The sequence below is a fragment of the Lutra lutra genome, chromosome 3 (assembly GCF_902655055.1).
Source record: "Lutra lutra chromosome 3, mLutLut1.2, whole genome shotgun sequence".
Taxonomy (NCBI): Eukaryota; Metazoa; Chordata; class Mammalia; order Carnivora; family Mustelidae; genus Lutra; species Lutra lutra.
In genome coordinates this window covers 672137-697252 of record NC_062280.1, presented here as the reverse complement: position 1 = coordinate 697252, position 25116 = coordinate 672137, and the positions used below count along the sequence as shown (strand labels likewise).

General features: G+C 38.0%; 1 protein-coding gene across 4 annotated transcripts in view; it reads left to right on the top strand.

Moving 5' to 3' along the window:
- CALCRL (calcitonin receptor like receptor) overlaps window positions 1-25116 on the top strand; it is a 93443-nt gene that overhangs the window by 54401 nt on the left and 13926 nt on the right. For 3 of the 4 annotated variants that reach the window (XM_047720911.1, XM_047720908.1, XM_047720910.1), the window contains 9 exons: window positions 275-365; window positions 534-623; window positions 1865-1957; window positions 5072-5207; window positions 7856-7966; window positions 8075-8187; window positions 9589-9680; window positions 20762-20888; window positions 23893-24046. In XM_047720911.1, the coding sequence (XP_047576867.1) occupies window positions 1907-1957; window positions 5072-5207; window positions 7856-7966; window positions 8075-8187; window positions 9589-9680; window positions 20762-20888; window positions 23893-24046 (784 nt within the window). In that variant the 5' untranslated portion in view covers window positions 275-365; window positions 534-623; window positions 1865-1906. Of the gene's footprint in view, window positions 1-274; window positions 366-533; window positions 624-1858; window positions 1958-5071; window positions 5208-7855; window positions 7967-8074; window positions 8188-9588; window positions 9681-20761; window positions 20889-23892; window positions 24047-25116 lie in introns of all 4 variants that reach the window. The other variant, XM_047720909.1, reaches the window with a different exon arrangement.

The window sequence follows — 25116 nt, the reverse complement described above, 5'->3', positions numbered from 1 at the left end:
GTCATTCAAAGGAAAATTAGTTTAACTTAAAATTTCAGGATCTTAGCTATCTTGGATGAATGGAAATTAATTTAACTTTCTCTGTATAATGGAAAACAACAAATATTTGTGAAAAAATTCAAATGTATTGTAAGCAAAAGAGGTTTTTAAAAATTGGAATAGCTTAATAAAAATATTTTAATAGTGGTATTTTCTTTGAAAATTTCAATTTACCATGGAAATTTTATTGTTGCCTTGAAATAACATTAAATTATTACATCAATCAATATTTCAGGTCATGACCCTTGGATTTAAGGGATTCTTTAGGACAGTGTCCAATATGATCCGAGGGAAAATGTAATTTGAGTCTGGAGACAACTGTGTATGTAAGTATCAGAAAATTAGATTTTCTCAGGGTAAAATGTAATAAAAACTAAAATATCAACGCATTCATTACTAAATTACAAAAACTTTGATTCATTGTTTTCCTTCTGTTACAATATGTTTTTTAATATTAAAACTAATACAATGCCTCCTGATTTTTTTTTTTTAAGATCAACTAATAATAAAAACCCAGCATAGCTGATAGAAGAGAAAACATTATTTGGAAGATTGCTACAATTAAGAAGAAAAGCTTTGTCTAGGTGAGTCCTTGGTGAGGGTAAACAATGACATAGAGTCTATGCTCTAGAAACTGATGTGCTCTTGGTGCAAGTGATAATGAAAATAATAAATATTATTTTTGGAAATTATTTTATGGACATACTATTATGGAAATGATTTTTATAAGTCGTAATCTAACATTGGCCCTATAATAAAAATCATGACAAGTTTCTTAACAATAAAGTGTAAGTTCATGGTTTTCTGGCAAATATCTATTGATTGGATTTCTTAAATCTCCCTTGCCTTGAAAAATACTGCTTACACATTCAGTTAAATAAATATTATATTATGACTACATCGTGATAACTTATAAAACTACTGTCAAAGTAGGTTGCTCACGGACCTTATCGTGAGTAAGCAAGCCAGCAACGTTTGTTTCTAAGAATTAATAAGTTAGGGGTATTGTTTTAGAGGCCATTTTCATTACTTCAGAATTGTATCTACTGTCAGAAATATTTAACAGAAATACTTTATGTAGTATTGCCCATTTCCTGTAACTTTATTTTAATAACATAGATGGGGAATAACATAGATAGGGAAATCTTTTATTTCTTGATTAAAGATGGATTTCTATTAAGTTATAAGGCCATTTTTATGACACATTGTTGTTAATTCTCAAGGAATTGGCCTGATTAACAATTTTCTCCTTAAATTATGGAAGAGTTGGAAAATTAAAAATGAGGTTAATTATTTATAGAAAATCAAGGTGAGCTTTATAGTAAGATATGTTATCAAATTTTGTGTTTCTATATTCTTGTGAAGCTCTTTATTTTGATACTTTAATCATTTTATTCCAATTTTGGTAAAGGCAAAGAAAGCAAGACGCTTTCTAATTACTTAAAAATATGTATGTAAGAAGCTTTTCTGTTTGTGAAACTAAAATGTATTTAGGCCCTTCAGTATTTTAAGCCATAATGCTTTTTGTTTATTCCTTTGAGAAAGAGAGAGAGCGCGAGAGAGCACGCACGCATAAATGGGGGAGGGGCAGAGGGAGCCCGATGAGGGCAGGATCTGAAGACCCTGGGATCATGACCTAACCCAAAAGCAGATGCTTAACTGACTGAGCCACCCAAGCACCCAATGCTCTTAACATCTGTAATATATAAAACTATCAATCAAATCCTTAAAGCAAAATTACTATATAGTTTTAAAAAATTTATCGTTGAGTACCACCTGTATTTTACAAATCTGATTAATTACATTTCTTTCATCTTAGTTGCAGTTTGACTTACATTGTATAACATACTTCATTTTGGCTTCAGTGATGGAGAAAACGCGTATCCCGTATTTACTGCTAGTCTTGCCTTTTTTTATGGTAGGTATAGATTCCTCTGATGTAAATCCCTATTTACGATGATTTGTTTTAACTTCCCTTTTACCTTTAATTAATAAGGTTAATAACAGCGGAATGACATGCAGTTATTTGATGCACAAGTCAAGTACATTTTGATCCACAAAGCAATATTGTGTTTCGTTCCTGTACGCAAGTTCAGGTTTAAGCCCGGGGGGCCACCGCGGGACGGCGCGGCGGCAGGGTGGGAGGCGCGGGGAGGTGGCGAAGGGCGGTAGGAGAGAGAGGCGGCTCCGGGTGTAGTCGTACGTCGTAGGTCAAAGGTTTTCAGCCAGACCTGTCGATTCCGAGTTAGATCTATTTGATCTGTTTCTTTCTTTCTTTAAGATTTTACTCATTTCTCTGACGGACAGAGACCCAAGCGGGCAGACAGGGAGGGGCAGGCTTCACCGCGAGCAGAGCCCGACGCGGCCGGTCCGGGACCCCGACACCGTGGCCTGAGCCGAAGGCGGCGGCGCAGCGCGGGGCCCCGGCGCCGCGGTTAGATCTAGTTCCGAAGCAGGTTCCAACCCGGTGCTTTGCTGCTCTTCGCCCGCGGGCTCGTTCGCGCCCGCGGGACCCGCACCGCTTCTAATTCGATTCCCGTCGCTTCATTCAAGCGGGACGCGGTGCGGGTCCCCACGGGCCTTGAGGCGCGCTCGCGGCGGGGTGTCGGCGCGGCTGCGCCCCTGCGCGCCCCGCGGGCATCTGCCGGGACGGGCTAGACGGGCAGGCCCGCGACCGAGCGGCCGTCGGGAGGGTCACGGTCCTTCCGACACACGGTGCGTCTTCAGTTACGAGCGTTTCGTTTACATCCGTCGGTCCCGCGCGGGGCGGCCGGGGCAGGATGCGGTCGCCCGGGGCAGGATGCGGTCGCCCGTGACTCGGGGCCGCAGACTCCTCCCGCCGTGTTTTCAAGCAACCGCATAAGAACATGCACACCGAGAGACTCAAGGAAAATATAGAAAACCGGAAAAAAGCAAGACTACATCCCTGTCAGCATTTGAATTTGAAAACCCCTCCAGTCCCGGGGGCGTCCAGACCCTGCCGCCTCCGGTGCTGTCTTGGGCAAACAGACCGGAATTCCAGGAGCGGGACGCGGCTGCCTCCGCCGCGGGTGCGGGTGCGGGTGCGGCGCCTGCCCACTTGGCTTGCCTGCAGGGGATCTGGAGCAGATTACCAGTCTGATTACGGTAATTTAAGGATTGTGACCATTTTTCTTGAATTCAGACAGTGTGCAAATCTGAGTTTTTAAGAATAAAAATACTGATTTTATGCAATTCCATAAACTTCCTGAGAACAGGAGAAAAATATTAATTTTCTTAATGCTGTAAATTTATGTTCATTGCTTGTGCAGCTAACTGCTGCATAAATCTTTATTAGGAAATTAAACTAATCACAGAACCAGACACAGAGAGTGCGCATGTTAAATAGTGGGCAGGCAATAGTGAAATTAAGTGGTGCCACACGCTGGGAGAATATTTCTATTTAGACTTTATTAAATACAAATTTGGGCTAGGGAACATAGAATCAAGAGTAAGGGGACAAGGAAAATACAAATCAAACCCACAACGAGATACCACCTTATACAGTCAGAACGGCTAAAATGAACAGGACAGGAAACAACATGTGTTGGAGGGGATGCGGAGAAAGGGGAGCCCTCTTGCACTGTTGGTGGGAATGCACGTTGGTGCAGCCAGTTTGGAGAACAGTGTGGAGATTCCTCAAGAAATTAAAAATAGAGCTTCCCTATGACCCTGCCATTGCACTACTGGGTATTTACCCCAAAGATACAGATGGAGTGAAAAGAAGGGCCATCTGTACCCCAATGTTCATAGCAGCAAGGGACACGGTCGCCAAACTGTGGACGGAGCCAAGATGCCCTTCAACAGATGAATGGATAAAGAAGAAATGGTTCATGCATCCAATGAAATATTGCCCAGCCATCAAAAAGGATGAATACCCACTATTTACATCAATGTGGATGGACCTCGTGGGTATTATGCTAAATGAAATAAGTCAATCAGAGACAGAAAATTATCATATGGTTTTATTATTATGTGGAATGTAAAGAATAGGGTAAAGGATCATAGGGGAAGAGAGGGGTAACTGAATGGGAAGAATCACAGAGGAAGACAAACCACAAGAGTCCAGGAAACAAACTGAGGGTTACTGGAGGGGAGGTGGGTGGAGGGACAGTGTAACTGAGCGATGGTCATTAAGGGGGGGGGCACGTGATATGATGAGCTCTGGGTGTTATATGCAACTAATGAATCAATGAACACTACATCAAAAACTAAAGATGTACTATATGTTGGCTAGTTGAATTTAAATAGAATAAAAGAAAAAGGTGACAAAATAAAAGTAGAAAATTACTGCTTATGGAAATTGGTAGAAATAATGGAAAAGTAAAGAAGAAATAAGGTCAAGGACAGGTTATAGAGGCTTCATATTATAAAACAGAAACAAGTCATATAGATACTAAGACTGAAGTGAAGCTTAAAATAGTGCTTCTGAGTCGGAATATCATAAATCTATGCTTTGTCCAAAAACACTTGCTGATCTGCAGACAATGAAATTCCGTTTGCCCACACCATAGATGAATATTCTCAATATTGTGATTGTCAAAAAAGGATGATAAGAATGAAAATTTTGAATATTTGCTACACATCAGACACTGCCCTCTGTTATCCTGGTACTGATTTACTCCACTGGACAATAAGGAAGCTCAGGGGCTCGGGGGCCTTAAAGATCTTGCCTGTGTTTGCAGAGCCGGAGAACACGCACGAAGGACTTGGACCACAGCTCCGTCCGTATTCCCGAGAGCACATCCCAGGGCCGGCTCCCGCAGGCTCCGGACAGCCGTGCGTGGACCACACTTCCACAGCCGCCATTAGCAGCACTTTGGGGCACTTGGAACTAACCACGGCGGGGATATTTAAACCATGAAAACTGGCAAACACTTGCGATCAGGGAGTCCCCCCCAGAGCCAGATGACCGTGGAGCGCATCACTGCAGTGACGGTTTTCCATGGGACAGACTGCCTCTGATGGGCATTCTCACAATTCTGAAGTTTTTTGTCTTTTTTTAATCCCTTAGATTCTTGACATAGCAGAATCAGAAGAGAACACTGATGGCTTAAGTCAGTTCGGTGTCTATACTAGAAATAAAATCATGACAGCTCAGTACGAATGTTACCAAAAAATTATGCAAGACCCGATTCAACAAACAGAAGGTAAACATGATAAAATTTTTAATTTTAAATGTACTTGATGTATTCTTAAAGGAAAACTACTCCATGACATCATTTGTGGGTTCTTTAGGTCCCTTACTAGAAATGGATTAGTTGTTAGCTTTCCTGGCATATGTGCATTCTCAATAATACATGAACATTTTATGACGTAATTTATCTTGCTTCTTTTAAAAAATTCTACTAAGAAATATGTGTAACAGAAATATTTTTAGTAACAGTTTTTATGGTACAGAGATATTTAAAATATCAAATGTACATCTTGAATTAAATCAGTGGCCATCGATCTTCAGTTTATGTAATTTGTATTTGTTTTTTTCACAAGCTGCTTGATAGGAGTTGGCACAACAAAATTATAACTTTTTTTATAACATGTGCTTTGCATAATATATTTGTAGCAATGCTAATAAATTCTAAGTGCTTCTGTTTTTATTAAGATATTCTTTAGATATTTTTGTAACATTACTGAGGGACGGCAAAATGCCAGATGTTTGCTTAGCTTCTTAAGATACACAGATGAGTGGCACAGAGAGAGTTGCCAGATTTAACAAAAACAAACTAAAATATCAAAACTAAAACCAGGCACTCTATTTTATCTGGCAACCATAAAAACAGGATATATCTTCCAAATATAAAATGCAAAACTCACAACGAAACATACCAAAAATGTAAAGACTTTCACTATTTCTAAATTATCAGTGGAAACAAAGATCTTAAAATTTGGGGGAAAATATTTGATGGTATAATATGTAATGTTTCTTATATAAACAAAATGTTAAAAGTAGTTTATTATTGATATTTGTAATTGACAAAATGAACTTGTTTGTGAGGAAAAAGGTGATTTTCCCACACTGGGCAACTTTTACAGTCTTAATGAACAATTCTTCTTGATGAAGAATCTTAATGAACAATGTAGTTTATCTTTGGAGAACTATTTAGATATATCTATCCAAACATTTTTTTTTTTCAAAGATTTTATTTATTTATTTGACAGAGATCACAGACAGGCAGAGAGAGAAAGGGGTGGGTGAAGCAGGCTCTCCGCTGAGCAGAGAGCCCGATGTGGGGCTCGATCCCAGGATCCTGGGATCATGACCTGAGCTGAAGGCAGAGGTTTAACCCAGCTGAGCCACCCAGGTGCCCTATTATGAGAAATTTATCCAGTTAAAAATATCTTTGAAATATATAGACAATGACAAAATATCTGGTATTATATCAATAGGGGTTAAATTATCAAGTACATGAACTGTATACAAATTCTGTGTTAATCCCTCTTGCTTCTCACTTTATTCAATTAAAATCTAAGTGTTGTAAGTTCAAAATGATTGAATGGACCCCTTCCAGATCATGTAGATATATGTTAAAGCAGCTTCAAATCTAATTGTTGAACAACAGGGATATCTTTATGAGACAATTTTGTGATACAATAATTTTAGAATAACAGTAATCAATCCTTCTGTTGGAGCTTCGTAACACACTTTGTAATTTTAAATACTCTAGAAAGTCTTGCAATGAAGAACTGTCGTTATGTTCACTTTGTGCTTACCAAGTTTTTTGACCATAGAAACTCTTTTAATGGAATACCTACTCCTGTCTCGCTCAAATGCCATACAACACAGTTTGAAAGTTTCTGGGCCTTGAAATCTGTCATACTGCCAGTGTTGTCATTAATTAAGTAGAATCTTTTGGATCAGTGATAAGACTTATTTGAGATGCTTTCTATCAGGGAGTTCTTCTCTGATAGGCCCCCAAATGTATTTTATTTAGTAATATATGAATGCAGACTATGTGAATAAGTGTTTGAAAAATCACAGGAGAAAAAAAGGAGACAATCTGAGTTTTGTTTTAATCAGAATTATTTATACTTTCAGGCCAAGAGAATTTTTCTGAGATTGTGGCACAAATCTGTTAAAAATAATAAACATCTCATACAACATTCAGGCTTCTATTTATGAGTGCTTGCCTGACGAGGTGGAAAATTATTTTCTTTGATTATAGACTGTTATAAATTTGGAACGCTAGTCATCTCTTTATGCCTTAAAAAAACAAAACAAAACATTTTTTCGTGTAACAGGGTGGTAAAAGAAAATTGTGAGAATGTTAGACAGTCCACTCCATTTGAAAAGTAAAGGAAGGCAAGTAAGAGCTAAAATTTGGTGGAAAGGTTAGGGTCAATGTAGTGAAATGGGAAATGTTGGAGTATTCATTTTTTTTTTTTTCCTAGAAAACACTAACACCTTGCCCTAGGAACACAGTTTCTAAGATAACACATTTTCCAATTTCCCATTTTTTTAAAAAAAATTTAAGTGTAGGGACACTAAGTAACTACTACCTTTATGGTTAAGGACAACTAGCAAAGACCACTCGATTTATTGAGTGAAGAGCTGCCTTTGAGAATTGGAATGTAAGTTAAACTTTTAAATATACTCAGATATTTCTGAGTTGAATTTAGCAGTTTTTTCCAATAGTTACTTAGTGAAAAATTTAAGTAATAGCTACAGATTGTATATGTCATCTTCATGTTCAGTCAGTGGTCTGTATTTCACATCGGTATTAACCCACCAGTAAGATTTTGATGTCTTCAGGTGCAACTAGAAGCTCTAGCAACCGCTGATGTTTCCTCCCCCCTTCAGGCATTTACTGCAACAGAACCTGGGACGGGTGGTTGTGCTGGAACGATGTCGCCGCCGGAACCGAGTCTATACAGCACTGCCCCGATTACTTTCAGGACTTTGACCCATCAGGTAAAAGCAGAAATTTATATACAGATTCGCTTACATTAATTAAAGAAAATTAAATAAACCCCAAGTTAATTAAATTACTCTCTACTTCTTTTCTTTTTAATTATAAAGAAAAAGTTACAAAGATCTGTGACCAAGATGGAAACTGGTTTAGACACCCATTGAGCAACCGGACATGGACCAATTACACCCAGTGCAACGTGAACACACACGAGAAAGTGAAGGTACAGAATGCGCATTAACCGACACGCGGTCCACACTGTTTAAAAAGTTAGTTGCTGGTACAGATTGGAGGAAATTTACTTTGCGTTCCATTCGATGTTCATAATATACTTTGAGAAAAACAATGGAGAAAAGTCTTTGTGGAAATAATCGTTCATTCTGTCATGATGCGGAGGAAGTAACCCCGTTAGGTGACAGGGTGTCTACACGTCCGTGTGTCACTAGTAGAGTTTCAAATTTCCCCAAGAAAGCATACTTTGGAAGCATAAGAAAAGGGACCGTTTCAGTGGTGGGAATTTTGAGAGTTAAGTTCAGGAATTGTGCTCGAGTGGACAAGGGAGCCCAGCAGGGCCTGAACGGCCCTCTCTGTCCCTCGATGGCAGGCTGTCCTGCTGACCGGTTCCAGGGCCTTCCCACGTTCCCACTCTCAGCACCGCACGCAAAGTCAGGGCTAGTCACAGTCTGTCACGATGAAGCTCTGGCAGAGGTGCCTGCACGTATGTGCTCGTGGGGGACACAGACGAGCTGGTCAGTGACTGAGGCCCGGTCCTGAAATCGGACTTCCTGCTCCGGCCCTTGACCAGCCCGAGGACCTCAGGCGAACTATGACCTTTCTCAGCCTCTGCTCCCTGGAGTATGCAATGAAGATAACAGTAAACTCACCCTCAAGGTTTCGGTATGGATTGACTTAATACAAGGAAAAACCTTAAAAAACTACAGCATAGACTGAGCATTTGATAACTGTCCGCTATCAGCATAGCTATAAATCGTGTATTCTTTGTTAACTCAGAGAAGGGTTTAAAGAGAATTATAAAAATGCACAATACAATAATAAGTTACAAATAGATGGAATATAGAAAAATTAAAAAATCAGAGGAAAAGTCAAAATCATGTGAAAGTACATATTTGTACATTCATATCAGAGGCTCCTGTAATTACTCTATTGAGATTTGTCTTGGAGTCTCAAATAGTCAAAGGAAAGAGAAAAACCCAGTAATAAAGAAAGCTCTATCTAAACAAAACACAAAAAAATAACTACAGAGCATTTGATTCAATGTGCACAAGTGATAGAGTGGAAAATTGCCCATATCTTTCAAAACATAAAATGCTAGTTTCTTATATTACACAACCCTAGATCAATAAAATTATTCCTTCCTCTCCTATGACATCTAATTTCTTAAATAAAAAGGGCACACAATTTGTAAATTTTGATGTCACTCGATAAATTTGCGTAGCTATTCTTCATTCCAGACGTATTCAAATGTCTAATACAAGCTAGAGGGCAAGGCTCTCAGAGCACATATTCTCAAAAACACAGGTTACTCTATTGAGTTCAGTGTTACACAGGGAGGTTATAGTACTGACACGGCCCTTACTTGTGTTGTTGTTCGTACGACTTACAGACCGCGCTGAACCTGTTCTACCTGACGATAATCGGACACGGACTGTCCATCGCCTCACTGCTTATCTCGCTTGGTATATTCTTTTATTTCAAGTAAGTACATGTAAAACACTTTCAAGTTGACCAGTTGTCATTGGTGAATGCAGTGCCATGTGCATGTTTCCATCATGTTCTGATAAAATGTATGAAATATAGGCGAACTTATAACATTTAAAATAAATTGAATGTTTAAAATGATTTGAAATATATTGAACTTGGCTTTGTGAAATATATAGAGCAGAGACTGATGAAATCTGAAGTCTAACTGTACAAAATTAGTGGACAGATAAGAATAAAGTCAGGTTGGGCGCCTGGGTGGCTCAGTGTGTTAAGCCGCTGCCTTCGGCTCAGGTCATGATCTCAGGATCCTGGGATCGAGTCCCGCATCGGGCTCTCTGCTCGGCGGGGAACCTGCTTCCCTCTCTCTCTCTCTCTCTCTGCCTGCCTCTCTGTCTACTTGTGATCTCTCTCTCTGTCAAATAAATAAGTAAAATCTTTAAAAAAAAAAAAAAGAATAAAGTCAGGTAGTGAGAAGAGAGCCAAAATTATGTAAATTTTGTATGTAAATCTATCTGTATTAGTTTTAGTAACTGTCAAATATTATAGGACTTCTTTTTTTTTTAATTTTATTTTTTATAAACATATATTTTTATCCCCAGGGGTACAGGTCTGCGAATCGCCAGGTTTACACACTTCACAGCACTCACCATAGCATATTATAGGACTTCTTAATTGAGTTTTCAACTTCTAGGTCAATTTCTGTGTTAGTATACACGGTCCATTACAGAAACTGGTATTTTGTGCAAATAATGGCAATGGGATTTAAAATATATTATTAAATCTGATGATCTAAGTATGTTATGGTTAGATTACTTTTCCTTGTTTGGGACGTCATCATTCGTATAGTTAGCTTGCATTTTGAATTTTATTTGAAATTTACATCCTTTTTTGGGAGAGTCAGCTCCCATTTCTTAATTTAACCAATCAACAAGTTATGTTTTAAATTGATGGGAAAGAAATTCCAAAATGTGAATACAATATTTTATGCATTAACACGGTTTTCGTAATTTTGATCGCCACCGATGATTACAGAATGCAGTGTGACGAGTGAGTAGCTGTATCCCAGTGCATCTGCATGACCCTGTCATTGTCTTCCTCCTCTACGTCCTCCTCCTTCTTCTACACTTTTCCTCTTCAGCGGCGTCTTGCAACACTGGCAGCTTCAGAATCAGCTGGAGCAGTAGCACGTCAATTACCAGGCAGCTGGATGGTAGATACAAATGTAACCAGAACACCAGCCTTTGGCCCACAGCCAATCAGATATTAGAGTATATTGAATAATATATGAACCGACCAGCCATGGTCTCTCAAGACTTCAAAATCACGGGTCTGGAGATTGCATCAGAATTGCTGTTTTTGGAAACCTGTGCCTTTTTAAAAGTCTTCAAGATCAGTTACTTTGAGGAATTCCCATGATACTTTTTAATGGCACTTTTGATTTATAACATTATCTAGGCACCATTAGAAAATGACTTTAAAAAACTCCCCTCTGAATAAAGCTAATTAAGCATCTGTGTACACTTTTATATTTGACATGTTTTCTTAGTAAATTATGTAAAAATGTATCAAAGTCAGTTGAAAAGAATTTTTATCCTAAAATATAGAAAACATTTCTTAAGGAATTTAATTTACTGTACCATATTTTGCAACAAGTTATCAAAAGGTTCTTACTCAAAACAAATTTGTTACATCATATCAGTTGCTTATATATAGCTTAATACAACTTCATGACTTCACTCTTCAATATATTTTCTCCTTAAACAAGATTTTTTAATGAACACTCTCTTTGGAATAAGAAAACTTTATGATTGTATAATAAATTAAAAATGTCTGTTCTAAAAAACAGAAAAGTAACCATTTTTCAAGGTAATAATTTTTGTTTATTTTTTTATATATTTAAAATTTTTAAAAAAGATTTCAATTATTTATTTGAGAGAGAGAGAGAGAGAGAGCACGAGCAGGGGGAGGGGCAGAGGGAGAGGGAGAAGCAGGCTCCCCGCTGAGCAGGGAGCCGGCAGGACTCTGGGATCATGACCTCAGCTGAAGGCAGATGCTTAACCAAACTAGGCACCCAGGCACCCAGAGGATTAATTGTTAGATGAAGCGCTCTGGTCCGTAGAGCTATAACTCATGCCCACTGACAAAGTGAAGCAATGTTGCTGATGCTGGCACACTTATTGGTAAAATAGGGCAATGAAAATCAGCTAATAGTGACTCTGTAAACCCAAAATGAAATTAAAATTTCAAATTCTTATTTAGTATAATAAAATAAACAGTTTCAAAAAGATATAGTTCATTTCTTTTCTCATTCATGAAGACAGAATCTTTACAATTTAAAAATACAAACTGTCTAGGGTGGCTCAGTGGGTTAAGCAGCTGCCTTTGGCCCAGGTCATGATCCCGGGGTCCTGGGACCAAGCCCTCATCGGGCTCCCTACTCAGTGGGGAGTCTGCTTCTCCCTCCTCCTTTGCCTGCTGCTCTGCCTGCTTGCAGTGTCTCTCTCTCTGTGTCAAATAAATAAATAAATCTTAAAAAAATAAAAATACAAACTGTCTAAATTTGAAAATATGACACTCTTGGCTCTTAGAACTAAATAATTAATTAATTGCTGTTAAATTTATGCAATACTCGTAGAGCTCAGATTTTTAGTTCATGAAAATTACATACCTACCACACCATACCATACCATACAAACACACTGAGAGAATGAATTTAAATGTAACTAATATTAGCTAAGATTTTTAAATATGAAAGCTCTTACAACTATGACTGAATATAAAGATAGCCTCTATCCTAAAAGCATAAAATAGAAATAATAAGAGTTGTTTAACACTATCTCACAAATCTTGGGGAAAAATTACAAGTTTTAACTATTTCTAACCTCAGGAAAAAGAATTCACTCCTTATTCAAAGACAAACTATAGTCTTGAGAAATATAGAATGAAGAGATTACCTAGTCCATTTTCTTTGTGTTTTAAGTAGTTAACTAAGTTATCCATACTTCCTCCCAATCTCTGTTTTTTTCTGCTTGTAAGTAATTTTATTTGACTTTAATTATCTTTTATAAATGGAACACTTGGACAGAAAGAAGTAAAACTACAAATTAATTTTTATTATACATGCTCAGGCTTTATATAAAACATGAAAAACCCTCTTCAAGTGAAGACCTACGTATAACAATTGAAATACTTTTTATATGTCTGGACATCCTGACTACAGAGTGTTAAGAGTGTTCCTTCTGGACACGTACCTGACAGATACCACCTCTGTCATTCACCTGCTGTGCGGCAAGTTCTTTCATTTCTGTAATCTTGAATTTCACATCTTACTCTTTTTTTTTAACTTCTTTTTTTTTTTAAGATTTTTATTTATTTATTTGACAGACAGAGATCACAAGTTGGCAGAGAGGAAAGGGGAAGCAGGCTCCCCGCTGAACAGAGATCCCCATGCGGGGCTCGATCCCAGGACCCTGAGATCATGACCTGAGCCAAAGGCAGACACTTAATGACTGAGCCACCTAGGCGCCCCTCACATCTTATTTTGTATTTATCAGTATTTATGTCATAGATTCGGCATAAAGACTAACATAGTAAATATTCAGTGTTAAGTGGAATGTCTAATTTGGAAATGTCTATTATTGGTATAGTTATCACTCTTCCTTATTAGTCCATTAAAATATTTTTATATAAACATTCAGCCCTGCTAGGTGCACTATACCAGTGGGCACTTTAAGATTTTATTTATTTATTTGACAGACAGAGATCACAAGTAGACGGAGAGGCAGGCAGAGAGAGAGAGAGAGGGAAGCAGGCTCCCTGCTGAGCAGAGAGCCCGATGCGGGACTCGATCCCAGGACCCCGAGATCATGACCTGAGCTGAAGGCAGCGGCTTAACCCACTGAGCCACCCAGGTGCCCCACCAGTGGGCACTTTAAAAAACAAAATTAAAAAACACAATTTATAAAGAAATTGTTATAATTTTCACATAGGAGAATAAACAGTGAATGAAAAATTTTATTAAAGTTATTAATATAATTATATCAGAAAATTATGCCTCATTAAACTAGTCAAAAATAATAAAGCTCTTTATTCCCACAAGATACCATCTGGCTTGTTCAGTACTTGAAACCATAGTGATGAATTTGTAACCTTTGACTTTAAGACACTTCTACTATATACTCCTCAAAACCGTCTACCACAACAGTCGAAGCTGCCGTCTACTGAAAACTACCGTCCACTGACCAGCAAGTAATGGAAAGAACCGGAAAGAACATCACAAAGTTAGTCCCGTGACAGCACAAATCATCTCTGCTTCCTTTTTTTTAAACACATTCCAGGGCTTAGCCTACGGCTTTGCTCACAGTAGGCTCTTAAGACATTTTTGAGGAACGGAAGACATGAAGCGACTTGGAAGTGTATTTCTAAGACTGACTTTTCCATGACTTATCTATGACCTTGGACAAGGCCCTTGAGTTTGGCCTTTGTTGTCTCCATCAACAAAGAAAGGAATTAGAGCACGACTCCTTAAAATTCCAATCAGGAGGAGGATCTGTGTAAAATGATATAGGATACCCTGTAGCTGGACCAAAGGAAGACACAGATTGCCTCGGAAGATGCTGAATTGAAGGGTTAATAAAGCATGTTCAAACAGTCAAGAGCACTAGAAATTTTAGCTTTCTTCCCACCAACCTGGAAACATCCTGTAGGAGTTGACGTTTCACATGAAATCACTGTGTACTGAAAAGCTACCAGTATCTCTTTTCTGCTGCTTGCCCCAATTCCCCAGAATGCAGTCACTCTTGCTTCATCTTTGGTAGAGGTGACATTTTTTGTGGGTCTGTTAATCCAGGGTTACTGACCCATCCTAATAAAAACCAAGAACCAAACAAAACAGTTGATTTAGGGTGCTGTTTGTTATGTTTATTTAGACAGAGAAAAGTCTCCTACTCATCCATGCTTTAAATTAGAAACAGAGAGCTCAAAGCACTATTTACCAGATATACTTCAGTTTTATATTAGAGCCAATTAAAGGAAAGAATCAGAGTGGGAGATAAAAAGAAAAGGAACTGAAAGGGAGGGGAACAGAGAGACAGAGCTTTGGGATTTGCCAAGCCCTGAGAGGCAATGACTCTTACTCATAATGATCGTTAGAAAAACAAAGCACAACCCTTCAGATAAAAAAAAATAAACTTTACCAGAATTAGTTATAAATTATATTTTAATTACTGTTTAAAATTGGAGAGCATAGCAAATCTGACCCTTACTTTCAACCCAGATAAAGGGCTCCATCTTCTCGCACATAAAAGAGCACATACCACATCTGACTTGTATGGAGAAACAATGGTTCTTTTTATTTTTGACATCTTAATTGTTGTCATCTTTTAAACACTGATTCCAAGTAATTTCAAAACCAAGTTGCATATTTGCAACTATATAGACAATGATGTCATGTTTAGGTAGTCGAGATAGTTTTAAATAAAATTCAACAAAAATCTATCCACTTGATAGGCTAAACTTCCTTAATAAAATAATCCTTTAATGCTTATATTTCTGCTTTTCAGGACAAGTGACTCACTCTCACCTTTTTTTCTCAGATCATGTCTGAACATGCCCAGCCAATACTGTGAGCACCTATCTCGATTCCAGTTCTTCATATTTCCCTCGAACTAGAACCAACTATGGTTTTCTTCTTTAAGCGACACTTTTCCTCCTGAAAACTGTTCATGGTTCAATCTTCAAATCAATTTTAAACAAAGCTAACTAGTCAAAGAAATCCTGCATAGCAACATAGAGAACAAAAAGTCTTAACTCTATAAACCATATCCTGATGTTTTTGTTTTGGCAAATTAGAACTTTCACTTCCGTAAGCTGTTGAAAACCGGGCAAATCTGCCCATCAGAGGTTCGACAATGGCCGAGCTCAGAAACAGTCAGCACGTGGCCCTGAATCACACGGCTCAGGTCATCTCGGCGTTCTCAGCTCGTTGGCACGGGTCAGTCCTTTGAGGCAGTGCCGTTCTGAGCACCTTTCATTCTGCTCTATGCATCCCGGGCTTCCTTCAACCTAACATTGAATATTGGTTAATTCACCATAATTTTTCATGGAACATTTTATTAGATCATACTCAGTCTATTTCCAAATTAATGAATTTTGATCAATGTGCTGAAATGTCTATCCCCCTCAAACTAAACATGGTGAGAACTGAAAAGTCTTAGTTGGAAAGCTTTTCAGAAACGCTCGCTGCGATTATGTAATAAAGCACTGTAATTCCGCATTAGTGTCCGAGCTGAATAGGACGAGAGAGCAGAAGAACTAACGGATTTACTCTAACAAAAACCACTTCCGCTTCAATGTAACTGCTGTCACTGGTTTGCGGTGAAGAGTCCCAAGTATGGAAATATAAAGTAAATAACTAAATTAAAGATTTTGGACTTATTTTAAAAAGCAAATTTATTATTTAAAGCTATAACTGAATGGTAAAAGTCACATATTCCTGTTAATCTTTTTTGATAAATATGCAACTTCTTTATAAGTGTAATCTATTTTGTTGAACAAATTGAAACATAAGTGCTATTTAAGCATAACTACATTTTCATGGGAACAGAATGACAAATCCTTTTAAGAAAACAAATGATCCATTGCTTGAGGTTAAAAGGATAGTCACTGGAATGGATTAAAACTTCATGATTTGAACTAGAGGACATAAATACTATTCCTCCTCAAAGTCATCATGTATGTTGCAACTGGGTTTTCTACTCTTGTGGGCATAGTTTATTTTGCTAGACTGTGCGCACAGACATGGCTACAGAAGAGGAGAAACCACAGTCAGTCCTCCGACGTGCCACGTCCGTGTAATAGTTCGGGAAGACAGAGCCCGGGGGTGACTGGATAGTATGCTGCTAACATTTGCTGCTAGAACATTAAAATGTAACACAAATGAGTAGGAGCTTTATAATCAAAAAGTCTTTTAGTAAATTATGCTCTTCAATTTTCTTCATCTTAGAATAGGGAAAGAAAAACAATGTGGAGTCTTGCCTATGTCTTTACTCACATCGTTCTTTGTGCCCTGTAAAAACTCTAAGCTCAATTTTTTTTTTTTGAACTTTGACTTTGAGTAACTTCTTTATCTGCTTGCAATGCTTTTCTCCCCTATCTTCTCCTGTTTCAGTTCTATCTTGAGTCTCCCCTCTGGCTACAGTCTTTATTTCTTAATCCTATTTTAATTACTAAAAAGCATATAACACTATCAGAAATTACATGATGTAACTTGTATATTTATCCCCTACTGCTACATGAATGACATCTATAATATTCAGAAGTGTTTCCTCAAAATCTAGAAATAGTGTACAATATATTACTTATGCATCAATAGTTATAGTGATCAAATTAATATTAAAAGAGACAAAAACCTTATATTTTCTTTAAATGCAACATTCAAATCCAGCAGATGACTTAATAGGGTTGTAATCTGGAGCAACATACTTACATTTTACTAAAGGATAATGATGCTTCAAGGGGTTATTATATGGCCTCATGAATGTGAAGTACTTACCTCTGTGTCTGGGGTATTCTAAAAGCTCAATAAATGGTAGCAGCTATTATTATGAATTTTATCTCTGAAATTTGGGGGAGTGTGAGAGTCACAGGTATTCAGAAAGCCCATTTCTTCCCTTGGTTTCCTGCCCTGCTCTCGCGTGGGGCAGCTCACACATGAGAAAGCCATTTGGCCCCACGAAAGGTGCCCGTCTGCTCCTTCTGCAGCCCGAACCCATCAGCTGTCTTAACGGAGGAGCCGCGAAAGGCAGGGGTGGGGGAGGAGGGAGTGTGACGGAGCAAGAGCAACCACTTCCCTCCAGGACTTCCACTGACCTCCTTGGCTGACACTCTTGTCCTCTCTCTAACCTGATCAAGAGGGTCACCGGCAGCCTCGGAGGAGCCGTTGGTAGAGCTCGTATGTACCTTAGGTCACACCTAACCAGGTGAACCCGTCGACTCAGTGTCCCCTTCAGCAGGCAGAAGATGGCTGCACTGTGTTTCCTTCTAACACACTGATTGCCTTGGGCCTGCTCTTTTGGCAGTGTTCCAACCGGCCCGAGCTTTCCTCCCAGATTCGTGGTTAGTGCGTTCCTGGGAACGCGGCTCATCGTTAGGAAACTCAGTCAGTTACACTCGCAGGAGAAAGCAGGACGCGGTAGCCTGGGCAGTTTTTACGTTGCTTGTATTTGCCCTTTTTGTCATTGGCTTTGCTTAGGATTAGTACTGAGTGAAAGTAATCTGGAAATTTCTACCTCACATCCAAATGGGAAACAAAGGCGAGTATTTTGTTCATGTTGTGGCAGAAGTCTGAATATGGAGCCACATAAATACTTGCGGCCCGTATGAGGTACCCGGTGGCACAGTTGGCTAAGGTCCTACTCTTGATTTCGCTCGAGACATGACCTCAGGATGGCGCGTCGGAGCTCTGCGTTGGGCTCTGGGCTCAGTGGGGAGTCACTTGGGATGGTCCCTCTCTCGTCTCTTTGCCCCTCCCCTCGACGTGCTTACTCTGTGCTTCTCAAGTAAGTCAGTCTTTCAAACCTGGGGCTCCTATGAGAATGAAAGCGTTGATGTGGAGACAACTCTGAAAAGGATGAAATTCCTTGGGAAACAAGTCAGTTTGCTTACCTATCACCCTTCATCATAGGAAACTGTCTTTCCAGTGCTAAATTCTTTTGCTTTGTAACAAAAAGATGGCAATTCACTGTTTCATTGTGCTACGTAAAATATGGACAGTTTTAGATTACAAAGGTGAACCTTGATGCTATTTTATAATTTCTGAGAGAAAACCCTTAGAGAACTTGACAAAAATCAGCCATACGATAACTATGTTAAAAAAATTAATAGCTCACTTAACATGGCTGAGATATTATGCTGAGCACTAGACATGGTTAATCTCACTTCACCTTATGGCCAGTCCTATGAAGTACCATTGTTATCCCTATTTTACAGATGCAGAAACTAAGGATTAGAGTTTTCAAATAACTTTCCTGAAGTCATAGTGTCAGGAGTTAACATAGTTCATATGCAGTCTCAGGCCTATTTTGAAACCCTCTTTGAAGTATGTGTTCGACAGGATGCTACCCACGCCTAACTGGTCCGAAAGAGAACAGAAATGAGTGGAGGCCTTACACGCAGAGAGTGACGGACTGCTGACACGCTTACGTTAGCTGCCTCTCCCGCTCTGCTTGTCAAACTGCATACCGAAACAGTATTCTAAAATAATTGTATGTAAAAATATGAAATGGAAACAATCCAAACCCACAAACCACATTTTCCATTCTGTGGTTATGCTCGGATAGAAAGAGGTATTCTAACTCATAAAGAAAGCAGAGAGCTTTTTGTAAAACATTCTCCAAGTGTATAAAACAATTGTTTTAATATTTTGAGTAAAATAAGTGCGTTTTAAAACTTAGAGTAGATGAACTGGTTTCAGGTTAACATCTGAAAAAATACCTGGATATTCTTAGGGTTTTATCCAAACAAACCAATGTGTTTATTACCAAGTTCATATTTTGGTTTCCATTTACCAATTGATTTTATTCATACTGATGAGCTTACATGTGTTAATGAATATGTTTAGAGAAAAACAACATGCGTAACTAGAAAAATCTGAGCATTTTTACCATTAGACATTGATAGAAAACGTATGTCAGATAGCATCTGTCTGCATTTAAGTTGCACAGAACCTAGAGGAAGATGGAAGAAACCAAAACAATAGCCATAGGCTAATATTGTAGATAGTTGGACACACTTACACAACACAAAGTCCGTCTGTTTCGCAATGGTTCAGTTCGACACAACCATATGAACAGCTAAAGGGGATACCAAGGTTTCTAAAGCAGAAGTGTTTGGTTTGCATTATACAGGCTAGATTATCTATGTTGACCATATTAGGTAGATGATTTTATAAAACACTCAAAATAAACTTTATTTTTGTATTCTGAAATGATTCCATGAATCCTCTTAAGTATTTGTTTGGGTTTTATATTAAATATTTTACTTACAATAAGATTTCATTTTTTTTTTCAAAACTTTGCCCATAATATGGCATTGTTTTGGCCTTCAAAGGGGAAGATGCAGTATATCCATTTACCACAGAGTAAGAGGGTAAAAAGCAATTTTTTTTTTTTTTTTTTTTTTTTTTTTTGCTAGTGGACCTATGATGACTACATCTTTAGAAGAGCATAGATGCCAGCAGCTCCTTTTTAAGTCCTTAACATTCAAACCAGATTGAGGTGGGAGGAGAGTCATCAGAAAAGTGGGAATTCTGAGAGGAACAGAAATATACACTATCATAGAGGAGAAAAGGAAGCTTAAGTGTACACGAAAAATTAAAATTGTTTTCAATGAACTACAGTTAGCATTTCACTTTACTTATTTTCTTAATATTTTATTTATTTATTTGACAGAGAGAGATGACAAGCAGGCAGAGAAGCAGGCAGAGAGAGAGGAGGAAGCAGGCTCCCCGGCTGAGCAGAGAGCCCGATGCGGGGCTCGATCCCAGGACCCTGAGACCATGACCTGAGCTGAAGGCAGAGGCTTTAACTCAGTGAGCCACCCAGGCGCCCTCATTTTACTTACATAAACATTCATAAACAGGCTTTATAAACAGAACAACCTATGTGGTATAATGAAAACAGCATTTTCTGTGTAAGATTCTGACAGACAAATCCAAGGTTTTCAAACTGATTACCGGCAGGATCTTTCGCTCAATTAACTTTTCTGAGCCTGAGGTTTCTACATTTTCAGAATAAATCAAAATATTAATCATGTTGAGAGATTCACAGAAGAAGTTTATGTAGAAGACTTGTATGGGCAATTTTCTATTCTTACGAATGTCTACCTGTCCTGAAACAACTCGTTTGTCTCTCTTTTAAGGAACTATAAGTTTTCCCTAATCAAGATTTTATCATGAGTCAGTCTGGGGAGAATAAAATAATTCTTCCAGATTTTGAGCACCTACTATGAATTGTGAATGTATCTTCTTTGAATGATTATTAGTAAAAATAAAATATTTGGTTTCTCTTGCCTTTTAGGAGCTTAAGTTGCCAAAGGATTACCTTGCACAAAAACCTGTTTTTCTCTTTCGTTTGTAACTCTGTTGTAACCATCATTCACCTCACCGCAGTGGCCAACAACCAGGCTTTAGTGGCCACAAACCCTGTAAGTATGACAAGGTTGTGCCTTTAGCTTCAAGAGGTTAGAGGGAAGGAAACGTGAAAGGTGGTGGAGGGCGGGGTAGCGGGCAGGGGTCCTGATATACGTAAATGTGGGTAAGCACCCACATATACATCTGAAGGTCAGGCACCTGAGAGTGCTGTACCTATGCTCTAGTCTGTAAAGGTAAATACATCTCAACCTTTCCAAGCTCTAGAGGTTGAATATGAAAAGGAGGAAAACATTTCTTGCTTCAATTATTTATACATGTTATACACATCTTCACCTCATTTTATGGCTAGAGTCTTCCTGCTGGTGGGCCATAAGGGTTTATGAACATGTAACATATAGTCCATATAATTTAAAAAATCAGTCAAAACAACTAGCTACAGATGTCGTTAGAAAACACAAGGCATGAAAATAGAAAAATTTTAATTAAATTATATATTTGGGATCAAGTGACTTTAAATAGTTAATAAAACCAGGGGAAAATGAATTGTACATCCCCTATGTAATTTTAAAGTGTCTTAACATGAAATTTTAAAGGACTCTTTAAATATTTAAATACCAGGACCTGGTTTAATACCAGGTCCTGGTATCTCAGCAGATATTTATAAATTATTTCCTTATAATCCCTTTGGAAGCACAATTTGTTTTTCTTTAAATTTTTTTTTTTTTTTTATTGAAGCATAGTTCACACACAATGTTACATGAGTTTCAGGTGTACAGCCTAGCGATTCAACAACTGGACACTTTGCTCACCACGGGTGTAGCTACTCTTCATCCATCATCCGTCATCCATCACCGGCACAGTATCCTGACTGTAATCTCTGTGCTGTGCCCTCCATTCCCATGATTTACTCACTCCGTTACCGGAAGCCTGGATCTCCCACTCCCCTTTACCCAATTTGCCCATCTCCCGCTCCCCTACCCTCCATCCCTGCTAACCTTACATAGTTTGTTCTCTGTATTTTGGGGTCTGTTTCTGGAAGCACGATTTTTAGGATGAGTATCAAAAGATACATAAAAATAAGTACAGAGACTGTAATAATACAGAAGCCATATTTTAAAACATAAGCTAAAATTTACTTATATAAGTGTATTTTATGCAAACTATATGCATATATGAGCTGTATCTAAAGTATCTGCATAAATAACAAGCGTATTTTCAAGTACTTAAAATTATCTGCTTTCGTTATGTTTACAGTATCCATACTACAGTTTTGGATATGGATTTGTGGAAGAGTGTTTATATATGGAGTACATAAAGTAGTTTTTTTTAAAGATTAAGTTATCTAGTTAATGAAATCATGGAAGGGAAGGAATTTTCACTCAGTGGGTCAATAAACAATACTTTCCTAGGTGTTTTACGTGTGTTTTAGGGTAATTTCCAAAATCCTAAAATTCCCTGCATTGTTTGCACATGTGTATCCGGATTGCTTAATCTCGTTGTATGTTCCACTCCAGTGTCACTGGGGGAGGAAACACCCTGGGATAGAATTAGCAACATAAAAAAATGGGCTGATGACCTACCGCTTTAGAGCGATTTTCTCTAGGGCAACGAGATCAGAAGTTTTGCCATGAAGCTGCAGGACAAGAGATTCCAAGGCTCACATTTAGATAAAAGGATCTTGTGTTTAATGTACAAATTGCAAACTGTAACATATTTTTAATATATTCTTGGAAAATTTATTATGTTTGTTTATATCAACAAGGCCCTTCATAAAAACACTTTTCTGAAGCACGTTTTAAGTTCTTTTTATCATAGTAGCTTACAGACAAATTTTTTACATGAAATCAGGAGTAAGAAGCCCAATTAGATATGCATGCCTAAAAACTGTTTCTAAATAAAAATGTTTCTAGATAAACATCTGAAACGGAAGTCTGTTATTTCTATATAATATAGCTGAATAACTCATTTTTACCCTTGAGAAGAAAGACTTTGTTAATATAACGTGATATTTGACATCAAGGTACTTAAAGTCTAATGTCATGCATTCTGCCAATGTGTTTAATGGAAGAATGGGTTTTATAAATGTCCTATGGCAGAAGGCATTGTGTGTAATCATGAAAACAAAATTGGAGTTACAAGACTTGTGTTCAGGGTATAGCTTTGATTGATGTTGTGTGAATATTAGCAAATCCCTTAACTTCTCAGTTTTCTATCTGTAAAATATTTGACGATAAATTATGCCACACAGAATTCAAGATTAAATAAAATAACATACTAAAAATATTTTAAGCTAACTAATAGGCACATGTCATGATTACTGTTCTGTGAGAACCCAATATTCATTTTCTAGCGTATCTCCCTTCCAATTTTCTTTTTAGTGAAAAAAATATTTATTTCACAAATAATGATAATTGCCACTAAATATTTATTGACCAGACTAGAACCATTGGGAGTACCTGGCCACGTATTTCTGAGAGAGTTTTAAGTTTAGTTTCCTCTCTGAGGAAGCAAGATATATCTCTTTCTCCTTCATGCTTATCTTACCCTGTATTTGAAGCTTCCTCTTCCGGTCTCTTAAAGAATAGAGAAGAGAAGGTGGATATCTCAGGAAAAGAGGAAGGAAGCCATAATTTTTCTTCTTTTTACTTACATGAAATCATCAACCTCATATATGAATAACATAAAATATGAGCCCATTAGGTTATTATTGACTAAGTAATTGCATTGGTAGCAGTAATATGGAAGATTTTTAATTATTGACCATTTTTCATGAAAAGATGTATTTGGAAAATACATGTCCACTAGCTGTAATAAATTTGGAATTTACACATTTCCTGGGAGGTTTACCATTATAAATCTTTAGAGTCAGTGTTTAAAAACTTTAGAAGCCCCATCAGATCAGGATGAAGACTGGCATTTTACAAATCATAATCGTTAGTATATAAGATTTCGCATAGAGGAGAGAGTTTCTATGTAACTCACCTAAATTAGACCATTGCTTTACATGTGAATTCATGAACAACTAAATATTGATGGTTTTCTTTTTTTTTCTCACAGGTTAGTTGTAAAGTGTCTCAGTTCATTCATCTTTACCTAATGGGCTGTAACTACTTTTGGATGCTCTGTGAAGGCATTTACCTACACACACTCATTGTGGTGGCTGTGTTTGCAGAGAAGCAACACTTGATGTGGTATTATTTTCTGGGCTGGGGTAAGTGCCATTATGGGTGTCCGCTGACTCACTTTTTAAGAAAGCTCGTAGGGGTTGCAGAACTCCTTTGCAACAAAAATATACTTATTATTAATCATTCTTAAACAACATCAGGTGATTAACCTTTGCTTATTGCTGTAAATTGAAATATTTAAACAAAGAACCACTGACTCATTTGTTTTCACAGTCGCAGGTCAATAATACAATGTTGTTGGGGTTTTTTCTATTTAGTCTCTCAGTGTGTATCTTGGCTATGTATGCAGTGGCTAACACGATCGAACTGGAATCACGAATTAGGGATCCGGTCTTCATACTGTTTGACTCTCCTTTTTCCTTTGTGCAAAATGAGGGCATTTAGCTTAGCCAGCTTTGAAATTCCAGTCAAAAAAAGTTTGTTTTTTTAAAAAGTGTCATTTTATCTTAAGAACAGAGGGAGCAGTAATTGAATAAAGGCGCACAAAAGTTCTATTTTTCCACACAAGCTCCTGACATAATATTATTTGCGATGCAAATGATACACTTTTAATGTATTTTTCCCCTGTTTTTTCAGTTTTAATTTTAATTCAAGTTAGTTAACACACAGTATTCTATTAGTTTCCAGTGTACGACGTAGCGGTTCGGCACCTCCGTACATCACCCTGCAACTGCACTCCTAGGTCCCGCACCTGTGTTACCCACCCCTCGACCTCTCCTCTGGGAACCGTCGGTTTGTTCTCTGTAATTAAGAGACTGTCCTTGATTTGTGCCTCTAGTGTATTTTTAAAAACAACCAGAATAATTCAAAATATGAAATGCTGAAAATGAATTCAGCTGGACTAGTTTCCAGAAACATAATTGAAATTACACTCATCTCTCATATGTCCGTCTGCGTATCTATCCAGCCGGACAACAGACACAGATACATAAAGATGTGCACACACGCTTCAGCATACGCAGTGCAGTTAGTATAGCTCATCTTCATAAACATTTCTTCAGGGGCGCCCGGCTGGCTCAGTGGGTTAAGCCTCTGCCTTCGGCTCAGGTCATGGTCTCAGGGTCCTGGGATCGAGTCCCGCATCGGGCTCTCTGCT